Raw genomic sequence first — 19,899 nt, 5'->3', positions numbered from 1 at the left:
TCATTTTAACCCTAACCTTTGGATCTTAAGTTTTCGCGTTCTATGATTCTTTTAAGGTTTTTCAAAGTTTCTTATATAGATATAAGATTTCTTGTAATGTTGTGATTCTCCTGTAGTTTTTTTGTGTTATGTTTTCAAACCAGTTTTTTGTTTTGTTTTTAATTCCTGGAACCAAGTATATTATTATTGAATGAGATTCTTTATTATCCTTGGTTCAGAACGAAAAGTTAAAACCTTAAGGATTAATACAGCTACTTTGACTTCTCACACTGCTGTCTGTTCTTGGAGGTTATAAATTGACTATTTTATCATTTGCTCTTCAGATGGATCCTGTGCAAAAAGCAGTCATTAACCACACATTTGGAGTGTCCATTCCCCCAAAGAAGAAACAAGTTATTTCTTGTAATGTCTGTCAGCTTCGCTTTAACTCGGATGTGAGTATCACCTTTTCATTGCTCTCTGTAGTCTGTCGAGCTCAAAGTCTGATTGTTCTGAATCTGTGCATCTCTTCGTATTGACGTACTCTCTGGTGGCCACTCCTGTTGGTGGCTCACTTATTTCAGGGTGCCAGATCTTCAAGGGATTTTGATTCAGCATTAGAACCTTGAGCCATAGAGGGATAAAAATCAAGAATTTCTCAAACAAAAAAATCAAGGATTTCTCTATGTGATCAGTCTCACCTGTACCATTTTACCCTTAATCCTACTAGTTTTATTTACTTTTCAAAAAAACTTGAATAGCAGAAAATATTTTTAAAAGTTTAAAATGCAATGAAAATATGAAAAAAATTAAAATGCAAAATGCTGAAGAGAGACATTGTTATTACTCTTGATAAAAAGTGTCACATTTAATCTGTGCCAAATCATGTTAAATACCTGAGAGAATAATTTATTATACAATGTACATTTTCCCAGAACATGGAAATAGAGAAGAAGCTTTGTAAATTATTTTATCTCTCTAGCATAACCATCCTGTTAAAAAAAATGATAACATGAAAAGGATACAAATCAATACTTTTTGAAAGTTGATTTTTAAATATAGAAATAAAATAACATGAAATCAAATAATCTTAGAATTTATAATGCCCAACTACCAAGTAAAGCTAATGACCAATGCAAATCTGTATCTGGCGGCTGTATATTATATGTGGTATTTCCTGAGTTATTTCACCATAGAAGTCATTTTTCAGAGTATAAGATTCTCTCGTATATAAGATTCATGTTTTTTGGAAATACCAAAATAATACCCTTGTTTGCATATACCATCAAATGATGTTTTGATAATTCTACATAGCAAACATAATGAAAATTATAGTCATTAGAAAAGAGGAGATATGTTTATCATGATTTATAAAAGTATGTTTAATTCAATTTCAACAAAAAATCCAAAGAGTTTTTTTTCTTTTTGGCACCTGATAAAATCTTTTTCAAATCCCTATTCAAGAATTAAAATGTTCCTAATAAATTGAGAACTATGTACTAACAATTCATTCAAAGTCTCGTTATTGTTAAGATGTCATTTCTCCCCAGATTGATCTGTAGACCCAGCATAATCCAGATTAAAATCCCAGAAGACTTTTTTGTAGAAAATACCAAGCTATTTCTTAAGTGTACATAAAAAGAAAAGCCCTGTAATAGCCAAAACATTTTTTAGGAAAGAACGGTTTGAACAGTTTGAGGACTTACACTTCTTGATTTCAACACATACTATAAAACTTATAGTCATCAAGACTGTAATATTGGTGAAAGGATAGTAGACACATTGATCAGCAGAACAGAATTGACCTGCATCTATATGGTCAGTTGATCATCAACAAACTTGCAAAGACGATTCATTGGAGAAAAGTTAATCTTTGCAAGAAATAGTGCAATTGGACATACACATGTAAATTAAAAAAAAAAAGAAACTTGATGGCTGTCTCACACAAAATACAAAAATTAGTTCAATTACATAATATATAACTATAAAGTTAAAACTATAAAACTTCTAGAAGAAAACACATGAGAAAGTTTATGTGAACTTTAGCTAGGCAAAGATTTCTTAAGAAACAAAAATATGCATTATAAAAATGCTTATAATTAGACGTCATCAAAATTAAAGACTTGTACTCAAATGACACTATTGCACTGTTAGGAAAATGAAAAGAAAAGCTATAGACTGGAAGAAAATATTTGTAAAACAAGTGACTTGTATGGAGAATATTTAAATAACTTACAACTCAATAATAAATAATGAATGGGCAAAAGGTTTAAATAAGCACTTTACCAGAAAGGAAATATGAATAATAAGTAAGTATATAAAACAATGCTCAACAGCATTAGCTATTAAGGAAATATAAACCACAATCAGATACCACTATACCTATTAAAATGATGAAATTTAAACAAATTGATACTATTACCAAGTGGCAAGGATGAGAACCAACTGGAACTCTCATTCATTGTTGATGGAAATGCAAAATGGTGCAGGTACTTTAGAAAACAGTTTGGTAGTTATAAGAAATTTTATAAAGTTATAGATAACATTTCCCATACAACTCAGCAGTCCCACTTCTAGGCATTTATTCAAGAGAAATTAAAATGTATGTTCATATATATATGTCTTTTATGGTAACTTTATTCATAATTGCCCAAAACTGTAATTGATCCTAATGTCTATCAGCTGATGAATGGATAAACAAACTGTGGTATAGTCCTACAATGAAATGCTACCCAGCAATAAAATAAATGATGTACTGATATATCCTGCAAAGTGGATGAATCTCAAAGATAGTGTGCTAAATGAAATAAGTTGGACAAAAAGACTGTGTATTGTATGATTACTCTCATACAACTTTTGCAAAAGACAAAACTATGGGGACAAATCAGATTAGTAGTTAACAGGGATTGAGGGTGGGGTTGGGGAGTTGATCACCAAGAAGTGTGAGGGAGCTTTTTGGGATGATAGAAATGTTCTAAATCTCTCGTGTTGTGGTAGTTACACAACTGTTTTGTTTTTCAAAACTTATAGAACTCAATACCTAAAGAGAATTTTACTGTATGTAAAATATACCTCAGTAAACCTGACTAGAAAAAGATCAATGTGATAGGAGTCATGCAAGTTTGTAAATTGAAGACTAATTAATTATAGACACACCTACTAGATATATTAAACTATAATATTACTACTAGATTTAAGGTATAATAATGAAAAGAATTTTTTAAAGAAAAGACAGAATAATAAATACTGAAATAGTTCCAAGTATATTTAACAATTTTGCCCACTTATTATCCAGACTTCCACAGTCACATAGGGAAATTAACATCTCTGTAACTTTACGAATATAAAATGAAAATGTTCATGTTTGCTACTTAACTGGCCACTTACAAAATGAGTGCCCACCTGAAGACATGTTCCATATTTATTTCTAGCATTCCCAGTGCAGCAACGCCAGATGTCAAAAACATCTCATAATACAATGCAAATAGAGGGCAAAATAAAACTTCAAAAAACTTGCAAAAGATGCAGACTTTCATGAAGTCTGTGAATGTCATGTTGGAGAACTGCTAATACAAAGCTACTGACAAGCGAGGCTCTGCCTGTTAGAATAGTTCCTTTAAGAAGAGAAAACTAAGGCTGATGATAGGCAGGCTCTTCAAAACAAAATGTTTGAACCATCAAGTGAATAATAGAGACGTTGGGGCAATTACAAATCCCTTGAATTAAAAAAATATGTATTTACATGGTGTGAAAAGCAAATTAATTTTAAAGGATACGTTAAAAAATCTTGTTCCACCCTATTCCCCATCCTCCCCACCTCCATGTCTTTCCTTGTCTATCTGTCGCCACCTCAATATTTCTTGTATATCTTTCCTGGGTTTCTTTATGCAAGTATAACCAAGTATGTATATACACTCGATCTCCTCTCTTTTCCACTACCTATACAAGGTAGCATACTGTTTACATTCATTTTTGCCACACATTTTTTACATAACAATATATCCTGGAGAATCTTCCCTATCAGAACATAGTGAGTTTCCTCATTGTTTTTGTTATAGTTGTGGTAGGCAAAGATGTCCACATCCTAATCTCTGGACTCTTACTATGTTACCTTGTATGGCAAAGGGGAATTAAGGTAGTAAATGGAACTAAGGGCACTAATCAACTCACCTTAAAATAGATTATCCAGGGTTTTCCTTGGGCCCCAATAGTCCTTAAAAGTAGAAGAAGGAGGCAAAAGAGAAGGTTAGAGTGATGTGATTTAAGAACACTCGACTGGCCATTGTTGGTTTGAAGGTAAAGAAGAGGCCACATGCCAAGGAATGTGGAAAGCTTCTAGGAGTTGGAAAGTCAAGGAAGTTGATTTTCCCCTAGAGCCTCCAAAAGGGAGTTCAGTCCTGCTGACACCTTGGTTTTAGCCCAGTGAAACCCACGTCAGACTTCTGACCTCCAGAACTGTAAGATAATAAACGTGTGTTGCTTTAATTTGCTACAACAGCAATAGAAAACTAATATAGTATTCTATGTGTAGATGTTCCATAGTATCTAGTCCCTTACTGGTGGACACTTAGGTTATTTCTGATGTTTTGGAATTACATAGTTCTCATTGCCAATAAATGACAGAATTAGGACATAAATTAAGATCTCTTGCCTCTAAATCCACAACTCTTCCATTATATTATGTCGCCTCCCATAATGACTTTACGCATTTTCTTAGCACTTACTGTGCTATTTTATGCCAAGCACCATACATAGTAGGCTCCAGAGTCCAGCAGCAACTTTTAACATGTGTGTAAATGAAAGCACTCAAGGGTTAATTTTATTAGATCCTTTTAGAACATGTTCTAGGTCTTCTGCTCTATATTTTCATCATTGCATACATAGAAAGGCTGCACACTATAGAACACCCACTGAATTGAGCCCTTGAATGTGATTTAAATCCCAATTTTGACCTTGATAAACCATTTCACCACTGTCGGCCTCAGTTTCTTCTTCTATAATACAGCCTAAAATGGACTACATGATCTTTGGGAAAACCATTTCAGCTCTATGTATGATTAAAAATAATTTCTGTGGTATTTACATTAGAAGGACAGAGTATACACACCTCCGTCTTACAGGTGGAACAGCTAAGACCCAGAAAGAATGACTATGAGTTTTGGTTTTTATTTGTGTCATGGGTTGGGTGGGGGGAGGTGTGCCAGTCTTCTTTCTCCACCCCAGAATTGCTCTAGGGGTAGATTTCACCTTTGACTTGAGCTTTATTCGATGTCAGTAATTTTCTTTGTATTTACTGACAGGGACAGATGTACACATGTAAGCATGTGACCACCTGCCTCCTTGCCACCACTCAAAAGCTCTGTTAATAATGGAGAAAGAAATTAAGTTTCTGAGTCATGCTTAGACTCTGGGCAGTAAAGCCACAAAGTCTGGATGGCAAATTCACAAGTGTGACATATACATGTTCTCAGTGTTTAGTAATGGTGCTGTAATCTGCATAACTGAGCTCTGCAACTGAGCATTCTTTATTTGGGGTAGAGTTTATTATTTTATAATTATCCTATTTACATTTTAATGTAAGAATTAAGAAGATGCTCGTCCTTATTTTCTTTAATAACATTTCTAAATCAGCCCGAGACTGAATTGGCTTCACTTTTCAGTGTAGAAAATATGTTTATTGAAAAATCTGGAAGGCAGATTTGCACAGTAAACAGACTGCATTCTGCCGTTCTCCATTACCCATCTAAAATGTACCCGGGCAGGCTTCATGCATTAAAATTCAATGTGACCTAGTTTAAGTGTCCAGAAGCCCCCTTTGTCCAGCTTTTATCATCTCCATAGAACTCCACTGTTGGAAAGCAAAAGGCTACAGCTTTATATACACAATACAGTGATATGCAAATGAGCATGCATTAATCACAAACATTTCCCAAATGAACCTTTACAAATTGACAGCATTAACTGTCATTTTGCAGGCATTGCAGTCCAGGAATCATATGTCTTTCCAACCAAGTCCCAGACGTTTGCACAAATGTGTGTGGCACCTGTATCCCTAGTTTCTTCTTGGCCACCTTTTTTTCCCTAAGATGGTTTTACCTGGGCACTGAATGAAGCTGTCCTGCGCCTGAATGCCCCCTTCTTCTCCAGTGAAGGAGTGCACTGCAACTCTAATATGGTCACAAATTGATAAGCCAAAGTCTGAATCGTTCCCTTTAGCTGGGAAATACATTTCTAGAGTTAAACCTTGCCAGGGAAGTACGTCTTCTATCCTGTTTCGTAGTTGATTTTAAAGAAGACTAAAAATTATTGGGCTTTAGGTTTTCAGATGAAAAGACTAGAAACTAGAGCTTTTAACATAGGCTTTTAAGTGGTTCTTGAGGCTTACATTTCTCTTTTTGACTAGGTTGAAAGTTGGCAGATCCCAAATAATTTCTAATTTTCATATTAATTTCAATTTATTAGGGAAGAGTAGCAGAAGGATAAAGGAAACTGGTCCTTAAACAGATTTTTACCCCAAATCAGAGCAACATAATACTCTCAAAAGTTTAAAAATAGAGATGATCTTCTTTTATTGTTATCTCAGAACAGAGTTAATCATAAATACCCTTTATGCTTCATGGGCAAATCGAAATGAGAGCATAATGATCTTTTTAATCAAGTTTTATATACTCTAATTCAGTAATTGACCCTGAAATTTTGATACTCAGCATTAATAACACAATTGATTAAGCATGAGATGCAGGGTCCCTAATTGCTGACCCCATTCATTTGGATCTAACTCATTTGAGTTTTTTGAATTTACAGTATCACTTTTTGAATAGCATTATAAACTTCAAGTCATTTGTAGTTCACATTTTCTCTATTTTACTTTTGTGGTTCCTCTGGATTTTTAATTCTGTTGTATTGTTTTTGTCTTTGTTCCGGTTTTTAGTTACCCAATGTCTCTGTCTCATTTTAGCCCGCTGTTCTTTTTGTTGTGTTCTGTCTCCTCACATCTCAAGACAAGGAGAGGACCTCATGCCATTTCATTGATTTACTTTAGACTGACAAAGTACAGATGGACAGGAAATTAAGGATTTGCTTGGAAGTTACAATGACAGGATGACCAGCCATTTGTGTGAACATTTCTGTAGGTGACCTGACTTTCCTATTCTTAACCATAAATCTCACTAAAATTTCAGAAAATGCAGTTATCCAACAATCACCCTCAATTCCCACATGACTGCATTTAGTGTGTAATTGATACATCTGCATCGCCACTTCCCTCTGCATTTTGCGTCTTTTGTCATCCTAGCAGTTTTCATTTGGATAAGGTTATTTAAGTATGCCCTTCTGGACCTTTCCGCCTAGATCTCATCCTTCTTTTTTTTTCTTTGGTAGTTTTAATCTTATGCCCACTTCCTGATTTCTTTAGCAGTTTATATAATAGAGTCCAAATTTTCTGTCTTGCATAAACAAACTGCCCCCTTCCTCTATCTGCCACTGAAAAGGCCTTAGCACTGTTTCTGCTAGAGGCCCCGGCATTCTCTGTCATCCAGCAGGGATGTCAGCAGTCATTAGATGAGGGAGAAAGCCACAACTCAGCATCACATTTACGCCCTTTCCCCGTGCTCTTGGCTGACCCTCCATCTCCTCTAGCCCCCACACCTAACTTCCCGTCTCTACCAGCTGCCACGAGACAGCCAGTCCCTGCAGCAGCTGAGGTTCCTTCCCTGGGAAGTCGAAGCGGCCAGGAAGCAGGAACCCATTAGACACCTTGTCGGAAGAGATCTCTTGCAGCGAAAGCAGAACAGGCACTCAGCGGCCAGGGCACCCGCTGGCGTTTTCTGAACCATCAAGCTTTTTATTCGTTGTCACATCACATTCTTCTAGGGGGTTTCGCATTTTGCTATTGGCTGCCTAGTGCTTGCTTTTAACTCCAGAAATTCTGTCCACCGATTATCAGTGTTTCTCTTTCCCTGTCAAAACGTGTTCTCTTTTACTAAACCACCATGTTCCTCATCTTTTGTTCTCTACTCTGGCTTCTCTGTCCTCCTCCCCCTCCTCTCTCTCTTCTCTTTCCTCCCTTCTTCCTCTTTCTCTGGCACTAAAGTACAACAAATACACTATTTGGCCTTTCTTTTGTGGACAGGCTTAGTCTTTATTAAGCTTTTTTAAAAGTTAAAAATTGGACTCATTGCTTTAAATTCTGAGGCACTTTTCACTTGAAAATTTCCTACAAGGTAAAAAAAAATTGTTTTAAGCATATTGAGCATATTATTTGAAACTCTAACCAACATAATGTTTAAAAAATTATCCTATACTTCCTGAATTTTCAGACATTGCCTTTGATAACTGGTATGTCAAGGAAAACCTTAACTAGTGGTCTTCTATTTGGCTCTCCCTACATCACCACTGTCAGATACATCCAACAAATAATACACATGTTAGGTCTTAGGTTAACTGTTCCCTCCTCTTATGTGTACATACACAATCACTGCCTGCTACCTACACACACCTACTCTATCTGTCTTGAAGGCCCTGGGATAGGTAGCAGCTTCTTTAGTCTATTAATCATGCTGTATTTATATTTCTATACTCATATATAAATTGTATACAAGTATGTGTAAGTATATAAGTAATTTATTGGTTTTTTACCAAAAAAATTGATGCTGATAAAATGTGAGAGGCAGAGTTTAAGAATACTGGTGCCTAGCCTGCTAAATTTCACTTATCCTAACAGGGCCCTCCCCCCAATTCAGAAATGAAATAAGCCATAGAAGTTGAGTTTATGATGAAGGGATTCAGAGAAAATCAGACTTAAACTGAATTCTGCAGCTGATCATTAAATAGATACCACCGTGATAATAATCTCATTGCTGGGTAGGTGAGTGAAAGCTAGTTGTAAAGTTTACATCTGCTGTTAAGCAGTATAAATTACTGGACAAATGAATAATTTTGTAAGTTTGAAAAATCAACCAATTCTGTGAAGAAAAAAAAGAGGTGCTGAAGATATAAGGAGTCAATAGCATCAAATGGAAATCTAAAAAGTGATAGCCTGCTATTGTCAAGCATTTTACATTTTTCCCATAAATAAGACTATTTATAGTGATTCTTAGGTTTGGAAGGTAGTGAAGCAGATAGGAGGTAATTAAAAGCATAAATCTCAGGAGCCTGGGAAGGTAATTCTCTGCTTTGCAGGCAGAGCTGACAAAATGATGAACATTTTTTGCTTCAACATGACAGAAATATAGTGTGGTTATAGAGAGCAGGAACATAGGGAGCTAAAAATTTTCTTCAACAGCTGCTGTTTAAGAAAGCTCTGTAAAAAATTTAGCTTGTTTGAGGTATATAGTAGTTACTTATTAAATTTTAAAAAGTTGCCTCAGAAGTAGCACTATAATATTATCAAAGTGTCATAGTCCTTCTCAGAACTACCTTATTTTAAGTGGGCATTTGATAATTTAGGACTGATATTAAATTCATCACTGAAAGAAAATGAAGTCTAGGATAAAAGCAAAGTTTAAAAAAAAGTGAGCATTATAACTTATTAAGACTCATCAGATCCTGAATTTAACTAGTGGGGAAGTTATGCAACATGTATAATATAATCACTTTGGGATTTTTTTTTTTCTTAACCCACGTAGATACCTCATCATGACATGTTACTTTAGCTACTTCTGTGTGTCAGGAATATTCAAAGTTAGGATGACCCACCTAGTGTGATGTGAAGAACAGTAAAAATGAATGTTACAGGGAAAGTACCAAAACTCACCCTCACATATCGGAATATGTTCTCAACAGAAAACCAGTAAGCCTCTATGATTCACCATCAATGCTGCAAGATTTGGTACATTTCCTTTAAATATTGGTTTGCCAATCAAACACTAATAGCACCTTTTAGAAAATACTATGGGTCAGGGGTGTGTAGGGGTATAGCTCGGTGGTGGAGAGTGTGTAGAGTGCATGCTTAGCATGCGTGAGGTCCTGGGTTCAATCCCTAGCACCTCCATTAACAACACAACAACAAAATACTGTGGGTTATCTTTTTATTTTCCTGTGTTACTAAGTTTTAGACAAAAGTAAAAGATTCCTGAAAGAATTTTCAAGTCATTTTGTTGGTGATTTTTGTCATCTAAAAGTTGCCTTGCCACTTTGGGACTGGGGAAGACTATTAAAGTCTTGTGTATTTTTCTACTTTGTTTGGTATGAATTTCCTTAGTTAAGATTGGTTGTGAAATCCTTACAATGAGATAATGTTTCATTTGATTTTTGTGGTTTGGGATTCTTCAGCTAAAAATTTATTCAGCACACAATTAGAAATCAGGTAGAATTTCTAGGCTGAACACCTGTAGGTTTCCTAAATGATTAGTTGCTGGTTTAAAGTTTATAGTCAGGCTTTATTTAGTACATGTTTGGTTTCCCATAGCTGTCTTTTATTTTGTATGCTAGAGTGAATAATTGACTATAATTTTCACAACCTTTACAACAAGAAAAAAAGTATTACTTATGTAAGACAGCAACAAAACAGAACAAAAAAGCTGGATGCAACAAGAAGTAGTCTTACCTACTCCAGTGCTTTCAAGCAAGTGGCTAATTTAATACAGTTCAGAACGTTCTGCAAAAGTAACTTTCACCTTTTAGCTACTTTCATCTCTCAAGCAGCTCTTTGAATAAATTCAAGTGACAGCATTTGCCCTGGAGGCCAGACAACTTTAGATATGGTGGGTCAGCATAAAAAAGAGCAGGGCTTTTTTGGTAGGGGTTGGGGGAAGTGGGGAGCAGGGAATACCTGACTGGTCATAAGGAACTTTAAGGGACATGGCTTGCAGGAGGGGAGAGGAAAGAATATGAAGAAGTATTGCTTTAGCCAGTTTCTAAGATTTCAGGCTGGGAACCTTTGTTGGAAAAATAGCATTGCTGATCAAGGTGAGTTCTTCAAGGGGAGTAAAGAAGCTGTCAAGTTAGCCAGAGACAGGAGGAGAGCATCAAAATAGTTTCTGCTTAGAAAGTAAGATTTAGGAAGTATGAGACAGGTTCTGTACCCTCATAGACCTGATTAGCTAGCTAGGGAAACAAAACTAATAGACATAGAAACACTGCTGAACTGCTTGGTGTTGACTGTAGGGTAATACGCATTCACAAAAGCAGACAGCACGTGGGTTAGAATAAGCACAAGCAGACAGGTAGTACTTGTTGGATGCCTGTTCTTCTGCCGGACTCTGTATTAGATGCTCTCCACATATTATCTCCGTATTTGTACAGGGATTCATGGAGGAATTGAAACCATAGAAAGCTTGAGAGATGGACAGCATTTGAAGGGAGAGTATTGAAGATTTATTAAATACTAGCGCTTAAATAAATACGGCTTCTTAAGGATGTGGTCTATGGGTAGGCTGCAGGCAGTCCATGAACCTCCTAAAATTATGCAAATTTTTGTCAGTCTGCATACCGGAAACCATGATCACATAGGAAGATGGTTAAGGTGATTGAATCTTCCATTCCCACAGAGTGAAATGTTCCACAGCTTCCTTTGGTTACGTGCTTCAGGATTTAATCATGTTTAGTATTTCATCTTACTTAAATCATTATTTAAAAAAAAAGAAAAAGAAAAAAGGAATCTTGGGGGTTTTTTTCCGCCTCACTTTAGTTCTGTCTTCTAGAGCACAGGGAAACAAATATTGTATTCACTACACAGAAAACAGATCTGATGAACAAGAACTCCCAAGAATATTTCACTTTTTTTAGATTCTGACCTTTGGGAGCTAAGAATATGAGTAAATTTCTGTTAATTTGTATTTCATTCAGATAGAAATGTGTTTTAGTTCTTATCAGGGCATACCTAACATTTCTGGTAACAAGAGCAGGTCATTTTTAACATCCCCTCTATAGAACAAAGTTATTTTCAGAAATAATGGTGAATTGACATGACTAATAAGAGAAGCCAGGAAAGAAACTCAGAGACTGTATTAAAGTTTTAATATATTACTTTAACATTAATATTGCACTATTAAAAAAGGAAAAAAGTAAAGAACTGATCCTTTTTAATTACATTAAATTATTTTTTAAATGAGACAAAACTTAAACCTACATACTCTTCTGTCACAGTAATGAATAATATTACAGTAACAAATAAGTAAACTGCAACAAAATCAAAATTATATAAAAGATATACTACTAAATTACACCACTGATATTTTATTTTCTTCTTCATTCGTTGGTTTTAAAGCACATAAAAACTTTAAAAAGAAGAAATTTTCAATTTTCAAGATATTAACTGAAGTCAGTCAAATATGTCATGTATAAGCTGAAATTTTTTATTTACCAAACAAGAGTAATGCATCTCACAGTTGGCACTCTCTCATTCTTAAAATTTAAACACAAATAGAAATTCTAACCAGCCCTGTAAAATGAAAGACTTGAAGTATCCCAAATTCAGTTTTCTTTCTCTTTAAAATCACTGCGCTATCATTATTTCAAATCAGAATTACTGAGATGCTGGAATATGAATGGCAGAGAGTTTGCAAATGGAGACTGCATCTGAAACAAACTTAAGTCATTCTTAACCATTAGGAACTTACTTTCAAAATGAGTAGGTATAGCAGAGTCATTGTGAATTGGGAGTTTGATGATGTGACTACAAGTTCTCTGTATTAACTTCCATATAGTTACTTAACAGATAAATGACCAAAATACGCTAATTTTAAATTTACATACATAGTATTAAAATTCAGCTGTAACCACAACAATTGTTTAAAACAGACCAACAGTTTTTTTTTTCCAGGAAGAAGTATTTTACTACTAAGTTTAGAATTGCCAGCATGTAGTAATAATGATAAGCAGACTGATTTTTAGTCAATTTTATTATTGCTTTTAAATTAAATACTGGCAGTGCAGTCTCTTATTTCCCATACTGAAGTGGCTATCCCCTCACTTTATTATACCACAGACGTTTGTTATTCTATTAATACGAATTCTAGTTCTACCTTAAATACTTGTTACACTTAGCATGGAGATACATAGCGCTGACTTATACTTCTAATCACAAAATAGTTTCCCTTTTATCTTTAATAATGCCCACAGAATGTTCTCTGAAATACAGCATACATTATCCCTGACCTGCAAACATAAGGTAATTACCTGGTTTTTGCTCTGGAAAAAAATAAATTTCTTTATTACTTGGGAGACACCTATGGAGTCCTTTTATGTGATGATTTATTTGTTCATGTCATGAATTTTTGGTTTTTTTAAATATTATTTTGAAAGGAATGGAAAAGAATAGATTCATTAAAGGGACTATTATCTTATTTGTTGTAGTTTTGTAATTTAAAATGTGTAAGCCAACAAAATGCCCTAGATGCACTTTTAAACTAAAAATACCAAAATCTCTTTTTAAGATTGAATTTTTACATTTACACAGGTGGTTATAGAAGGAGATATTAACATCTGTAAATGATGGGAAAATGATGGACATCTATATTTGCAAAAACGCCAGAATAGAAGTACTGAATTTACAGATGTAGATTATAAAATACAAAATTTGAGTATCTGAAAGACGTTCTTTTTGAGCTAGTTTTCTAAAGATCTAGACATTGAGTAATTGTCTTTTGCATAAATTTCCATTTTTATAAATGCAGTAAATTCTTATTAATTTGGAGGACATTACTAGGGATTTGTGATCATTCAGGTATGGACTAAATTATACTTTTGTCTGGTCCAAATTCTTTCTTCAAAGATAATGCAAATGAGCGTTGCAAAGGAGGCTAAAGCATAGAGATTTAGAACACCAACAGAACAAAGGTTTACAAGCTGATGTAAGCGCTTTAAGGGCACTCATTAAAATACAACCAATGATATAATTTAAAATAATTCTTACATATTTTAATATATCACCTAGGGATCTCTGGTAGCTAACAGCATTTCTCCAAAAATGTTCTACTTTCAACTTTTTTTACCCATTTCATTATGCCCTTTACCCAAATTAATGCACATTGTTGAGGTTTTTCTGAAATTGTAATCATTTAGTAGTATCTAATACTATTCTTTCCTTTTTTTTTTTAAGCAAATGATATTTTTGTGACTTGGTTAGTATTTTCCCAGAAAATCTTTTGAGTCAAATGTTTTAACTTCCATAGTATCTAGGTTTTATATTTCATGCCAAACAAGCATTGTTTTGAGGGATGATTTATCCAATTTATTTATCTGCACTGATCAAATTGACTAAATGATGCATAAATCACTGATTTTGTGTTCTAACCTGGGGCTTTCTTGATAGACAAGAGAGTGAACTACCGTATGTAAGAATTGTTTTTCTAATAACTTATCATTTGGTCTGTTATAAATCTGCTCATTCCACACTGAGAGAGATCAGGCAGCCAGACCCCAAAAATCATACCAACCAGTGACCCCTGACTCAGGCCACTGCTTCTACTCCTAGGCAGAGGTCAGTCAGGAATCTGGAGGAAGTAGGAGGTACTTATTTGATTATGATCACTCTTGATATCAAAATTTTCACACTTTTAGTCACTGAGCATCCTCATAATTCAGGTTTCTAACCAGTGTGCACATTTCTAGTCCAGTTCTTGCCACCCGCCCCATTGTCTGCTAGGATTCAGCCACTGGCTTTCTTTTTTATTGAAGTAGAGTTGATTTACAGTGTTATGTTAGTTTCTGGTGTACAGCACAGTGATTCAGTTATATATATATATAAAAGAATATATATATATTCTTTTACATATTCTTTTTCATTATAGATTATTACAGGCTATTAAATATAGTTCCCTGTGCTATACAGTAGGACCTTGTTTATCTCTTCTGTATATAGTAGTTTTTATCTGCTAATCTCAAACTCCTAACTTATTCGTCCCCACCCTTTTACCCCTTTGGTAACCATAGGTTTGTTTTCTGTCTGTGAGTCTGTTTCTGTTTTGTAAATAAGTTCATTTGTGTCATTTCTTTTTTAGATTCCACATTTAAGTGATATCATATGATATTTGTCTTTCTCTGTCTGACTTACTTCATTTAATATAATTATTTCTAGGTCCATCCATGTTGCTGCAAATGGCATTATTTCATTCTTTTTTCATTCTTTTTTATGGATGAGTAGTATTCCATTGTGTGTGTGTGTGTGTGTGTGTGTGTGTGTGTGTGTGTGTGTGTGTGTGTGTGTGTACTACATCCATTCATCTGTTGATGGACATTCAGTTTGCTTCCATGACTTGGCTATTGTAAACAGTGCTGCTATGAACATCGGGGTGCATGTATCTTTTCAAATTAGAGTTTTTTCTGCATAGATGCACAGTGGCTTTCCTTTATTTCAATAAAGCTGCCATGCTACTTCTTCCCCTCTCTTTTGGTCTAGTCTCTACTCTTCCTTCAGATCTCACCTTCCATGTCTCTTCCTCACAGGAACTTGTCTAGATTCCTTACTATAAACTAGCCCCATTCCCAGTAATAAATTTTACAACACCCAGCAGTTTTCCTCCATGAAATGTATCACAGGTTGTAAAGATACCTTATTATGTAACTGTTTGTTTAATATATCTTTCTAATACACACACACACACACACACACACATACACAATATTGTTGGCTCTGTCAGGACAAGGACTGAGTGTGTATTGTGCATTGCTGTTCCCCCAGTACCTAGCACATTTATTCACTGAATGGATAAATGGTCCTAAAGAGGATTTTTTAAGTCTTTAATTTATGCAACCCAAGGGTTGGTTAGGAATTAGTGAATACATTCTCTACAATGAACACTGTACCTTCTGTGACCTTAAAGTTCACCTCCCCAGATCTTTTTCCACCTCCAGATCATTTTTTCTAAGGAAATGAAGATCATCTTTTACCAGAGTGGCTAAAGGAGAGAGTCTGTTCTGTTTTGGATCTTCCCCTGTGAAGGCTGTTTGGACCCTGGGCTTGGGAATTGCTTCAATGGTTCAATGGTATAGTGGTTAAGAATCTAATCTCTCACTGTGGGTTTAAATTCAGGGGCTTCCATTTCTGGCAGTGTGCTATTGGACACTTGATTTTTCACAGACTTGGACTAATAATACCTGTCTCACATGCTTTTATGAGGATTTAATGAGATGCTGACTGTAACACACTTAGCACAGAGCCTGGTACACAGCAAACAGAGCAAACAGTAAATAGTAACTATTTGTCACTATTTTTATTATTGAATTCACAGTAATTTTTGTAACCTGACGTTGTGTTTGCACTCGTCCTGGTTGCTATGTTCTCTCTGTGGTTCTGCATTCCTCAGCTCTTTTAAGTGATGGGTGAGGCGCTATAATTTTCTTTGGAGTAGGAGATATAAATAGACCCCTTATTTCCACAGACATGGCTACCACTATGCTTCCTGTGCAACATTATCAAATATTCTTTCAGGACACAAAGTCCTCATATTGTTTTCCACTTATTTTATGAAGCTGTTTTGAAATTACAGAAGAGTATTTTAGCATTTAAGATGTTATACTTCAATAAGACTATAGTTCCTCTTTGTTAGTTGTTTATGTATATTTTTAATTATTTTTCCTTTGGAATTTTCACTTCTGTTGACCTCTGGGTTTTATTACTCTCTTGTATATCCAGCTTTTCTGCTGGCCTCTCTTCTGTATCCAGTGCTGATTTCTCTTCCTCATCTTACCTATTAAATATAGCTATTTCTTAAGATTCTTTCCTAAAAATAGGTTTTCTCCTCTCATTACTTAATTCATCAGGAATCTCAACCATTCCCAGGGTTTAACCTATCATCTTATCATATGGTTCCAAAATTGATGTCTCCAGCCCCAGCCTCTTTTCTCAACTATCTCTTGTATTTCCATTTGTTTGTTGGCCCCCTCCATTGTATAGCCCATGAACAGCCTAAATAGATGCCCAAACTGAACTCTCATTTTCCTCTGCAAAATTTCCTCACCCCATCACAACTGCATCTTTTTGTTAATCATTTTACCATTATCCCACACCATTATCCTGTTATTTGGGTCTGAAACTTCTAAAATAAACTCCTGTTATTTTTTCTTTCTCTACCTTTACTTTAATTCTGTATATCAAGTAATAAAGACTTTCTCCATTCAGTTATTCACTTATTCATCCATGTAATCATTATTTATGAAATGTCAAAATGTTTCAGGCAGTGTGCACAGTGCAAGAGGTACAGTGAAGAACAAAAATCTTATAGTTACAAGCCTTAATGAATATTATGTGTCCATTAATCAAGTTATTATAAAAATTAATATTTTTTAATTATGAGAAGTGCTATAAAGAAAAGAATCCAAGAATTATGATGTGACCTAGTCTGGGGGATCATGGAAGGCTTCTTAAGGGAGTAATATTTGGGCTGTGTTCTGAAGGCTGAATAGGAATTAACTAGGAGAAGAGAAAAGAGATAGTGTTTTAGGCATGTGTGAAAGGCTAGCACTGTACTTAGGCTCCATTATATTCTCAGAGAGGAACATAGAGCCTGCTACCCAATGAAATAATGGTAGGGAGAAGAACATACAGGTCTTGATTATGATGATTGTAGATTTTAAACCAAGAACAGTGAAGAGACATTGAAGATTTTAAGCAGAGGAATGATAATGTTCAGATTTTCACTTTTTAAATATACTTTGGCCACCGTGTGGTGAACAGATCATCAGAGAGCAAGAGGAGTCTTTGGGTGATCACTAAAGAGGCTGTTGCAGTGGTCCAGGTGAAAGATGATGACAGTTTGGACCAAGGTGGTTGTGGTTGAGATGTAAAGAGCTGGCTTGATTAGAGAAATATTTAGGAGGGAGTATCTGTAGGACTCAGTGATTGAATGTGTGGGTGGAGGTAGAGGGTGACCATGAGAAAGATCCCTGGATTTAGCTCTTACAACACATGTAGAGTGATGCTGTTAGCAGAAAAGGAATGCTAGGAAAAGGACTAGGTAGTTTTGGCAAGACAGCTTTGGTTTTGAACTTATGTTTAAGGTGCTTTGAGATGTCTGAGTGGATATTATGAGTCTGGAGCTCAGACGAGAGATCTGGACTAGAGAGGTAGAAACCAGGGAATTATTGGTGTAAAGGTGACTGGGGAAATTGTGTGGGTGAGATTGAACAGGGAGTAGACAGGAAAGTTTGGAGTGAGAAGACAAGGCTTAAAACTGAGCCTCAGAATTTATCAACAATTCAGTGCCTGGGCAGAGGAAGATGAGCTTGCAAACTGTTCTGAAATGTAGGTGGGAGAACACCAACCTAGAAGGGAGCCTGGGAAAAAGTGCCTTCCAAAGAAGAAGTGAGAGATCGGCAGGGTCAGGTACCCCGATTGGTCAAGCAAAAGGAGGAATAAAAGATGTTCTTGGTTTTAGGACTTAGGGCATTGTTGTCTTGGTGATGTTTCAGTGGATTGAGGTGAACCAGGTTAGAGAAGCGAAAATGGAGATGTGCATGCAATTAGTTGAACAGATTAGTCTGTGAAATAAGGCAGAAAGGGTGAAAGGCCAAGGTTGAATGTAGGTTGAGGGATGGTCTATTTTGCGTTGGGGAGATCAAGGCTTCTTTAAACACCATGATAAGGATTTGTTCTGGGAAGGGGGAGTTTGATATAAATGTTTAAAAAGAGAAGGGATAATAGACATTAGGGAAGGCAAAAACGGAACAGAATTTCTAGATAGAGATGTGCTTTAATAGGAGGAATAGCTCCTTTTCTGTAAAAGCTCTAGCTTTTGCTTTATAAACTATATAGAGGCCCCTGAAATTTGAAATCTGTGTATTTAAGAACCCCATTACTCCTTGACTTGCTGTGGTGAGAATCTTCTATTTACTCTACTGTCTTTTCTTTCCTTTTAGTAGGTCTTAGCTGGATCAGATTGTGCTGGAACAAAAGCCATCAGTGGCTTCTCATTACTATCTAATTTAAATATGCTATTTGTTAACTACCTTCGCACTACCTAGTATTTAAGGCCTAAATAATATGGCATTTGCCTTCCTAATCTTTCTTCCATTCCTACTCCACACACACCCACATTTCACTCAGACTAGATTATTCACAATTCCCTAAACAAACATTGTTTTATCCAAACATGTTTTTCTTATAGTCTTCTCCTTCTTGAGAATATGTATCTCTTGCCTTTAAAATCATTTCCATTATTGAAGGTTCATCTCAAGGGACTTTCTTTTCCCAAATTTTTATACCATTTTATTAAGCCCAGGGCAGGGGTATGTGCACATTTCATTGCCTGATTCCCAGAAATATGGTTAGGAAAACATATAATTATAATATATCCATAATCAAAAATTTGGGTAGGGAGACTAATTAGGAAATGTTTAAATGCCTGCTTTAATTAAAGTATTTTAAAAATCATTTCTAGTTGTAAAAAGAAGAAAAATAATCATTTGAAACATCTAATGCCTATTTTTGCTTCATGGGTGACAGCACAACTTTGAAAAACAACCTACATACCCATCAGTAAGATACTGTTGAAATAAATTATGGTTCATTAATATAATGGAATAAATATACATATGCATCTTAAAAATTAGAAAGCTTTCTAATTACTCACTTTAAAATATCTCTAAGATCGATTGCTAAATAAAAAAAGCAAAGTGCAGAACAGCATATGTAGTATATAGGCATTTGTCTAAAAATGGAAGAAAGGAAAAATGCACACACACATATATGTTTGCTTGATAGACATGTAAATTATCTCTGGCAGGATACACAAAAGGTGGCAACAACTAGTGGCTGAGTCTGAGAGGTACACTTTCACTGTGTATGCTTTTGTTTCATACGTCTCAACTGTGTGATGATATTACCTGGACAAAAACTAAATACAGTTTAAATTTAGAGGAAACAAAAGTAACAGCTAATTGGACAAAAATGAAATTCTGTAGAAATTATGGTTGATTCAAGTTCAAAGATTGCAGATATTCCAAATATTGTAACTACTGGTTAAGAAAATCATTCTTTTA

General features: G+C 35.2%; 1 protein-coding gene across 5 annotated transcripts in view; it reads left to right on the top strand.

The window, feature by feature from the left end:
* The window catches only part of ZNF385B (zinc finger protein 385B), a 367,465-nt gene that overhangs the window by 308,711 nt on the left and 38,855 nt on the right, over positions 1 to 19,899 (top strand). For 4 of the 5 annotated variants that reach the window (XM_032479850.1, XM_032479848.1, XM_032479852.1 and 1 more), the window contains one exon: positions 324 to 434. The exons of the other annotated variant lie outside the window; for it this stretch is intronic. In XM_032479850.1, the coding sequence (XP_032335741.1) occupies positions 324 to 434 (111 nt within the window). The remainder of the gene's footprint in view (positions 1 to 323; positions 435 to 19,899) is intronic. 5 annotated transcript variants of the gene reach the window in all.

Source organism: Camelus ferus, chromosome 5, assembly GCF_009834535.1.
Source record: "Camelus ferus isolate YT-003-E chromosome 5, BCGSAC_Cfer_1.0, whole genome shotgun sequence".
In the NCBI taxonomy this organism is placed as follows: Eukaryota; Metazoa; Chordata; class Mammalia; order Artiodactyla; family Camelidae; genus Camelus; species Camelus ferus.
The sequence above is the reverse complement of the archived record's forward strand: the minus strand, read 5'-3'. Positions and strand labels throughout refer to the sequence as shown.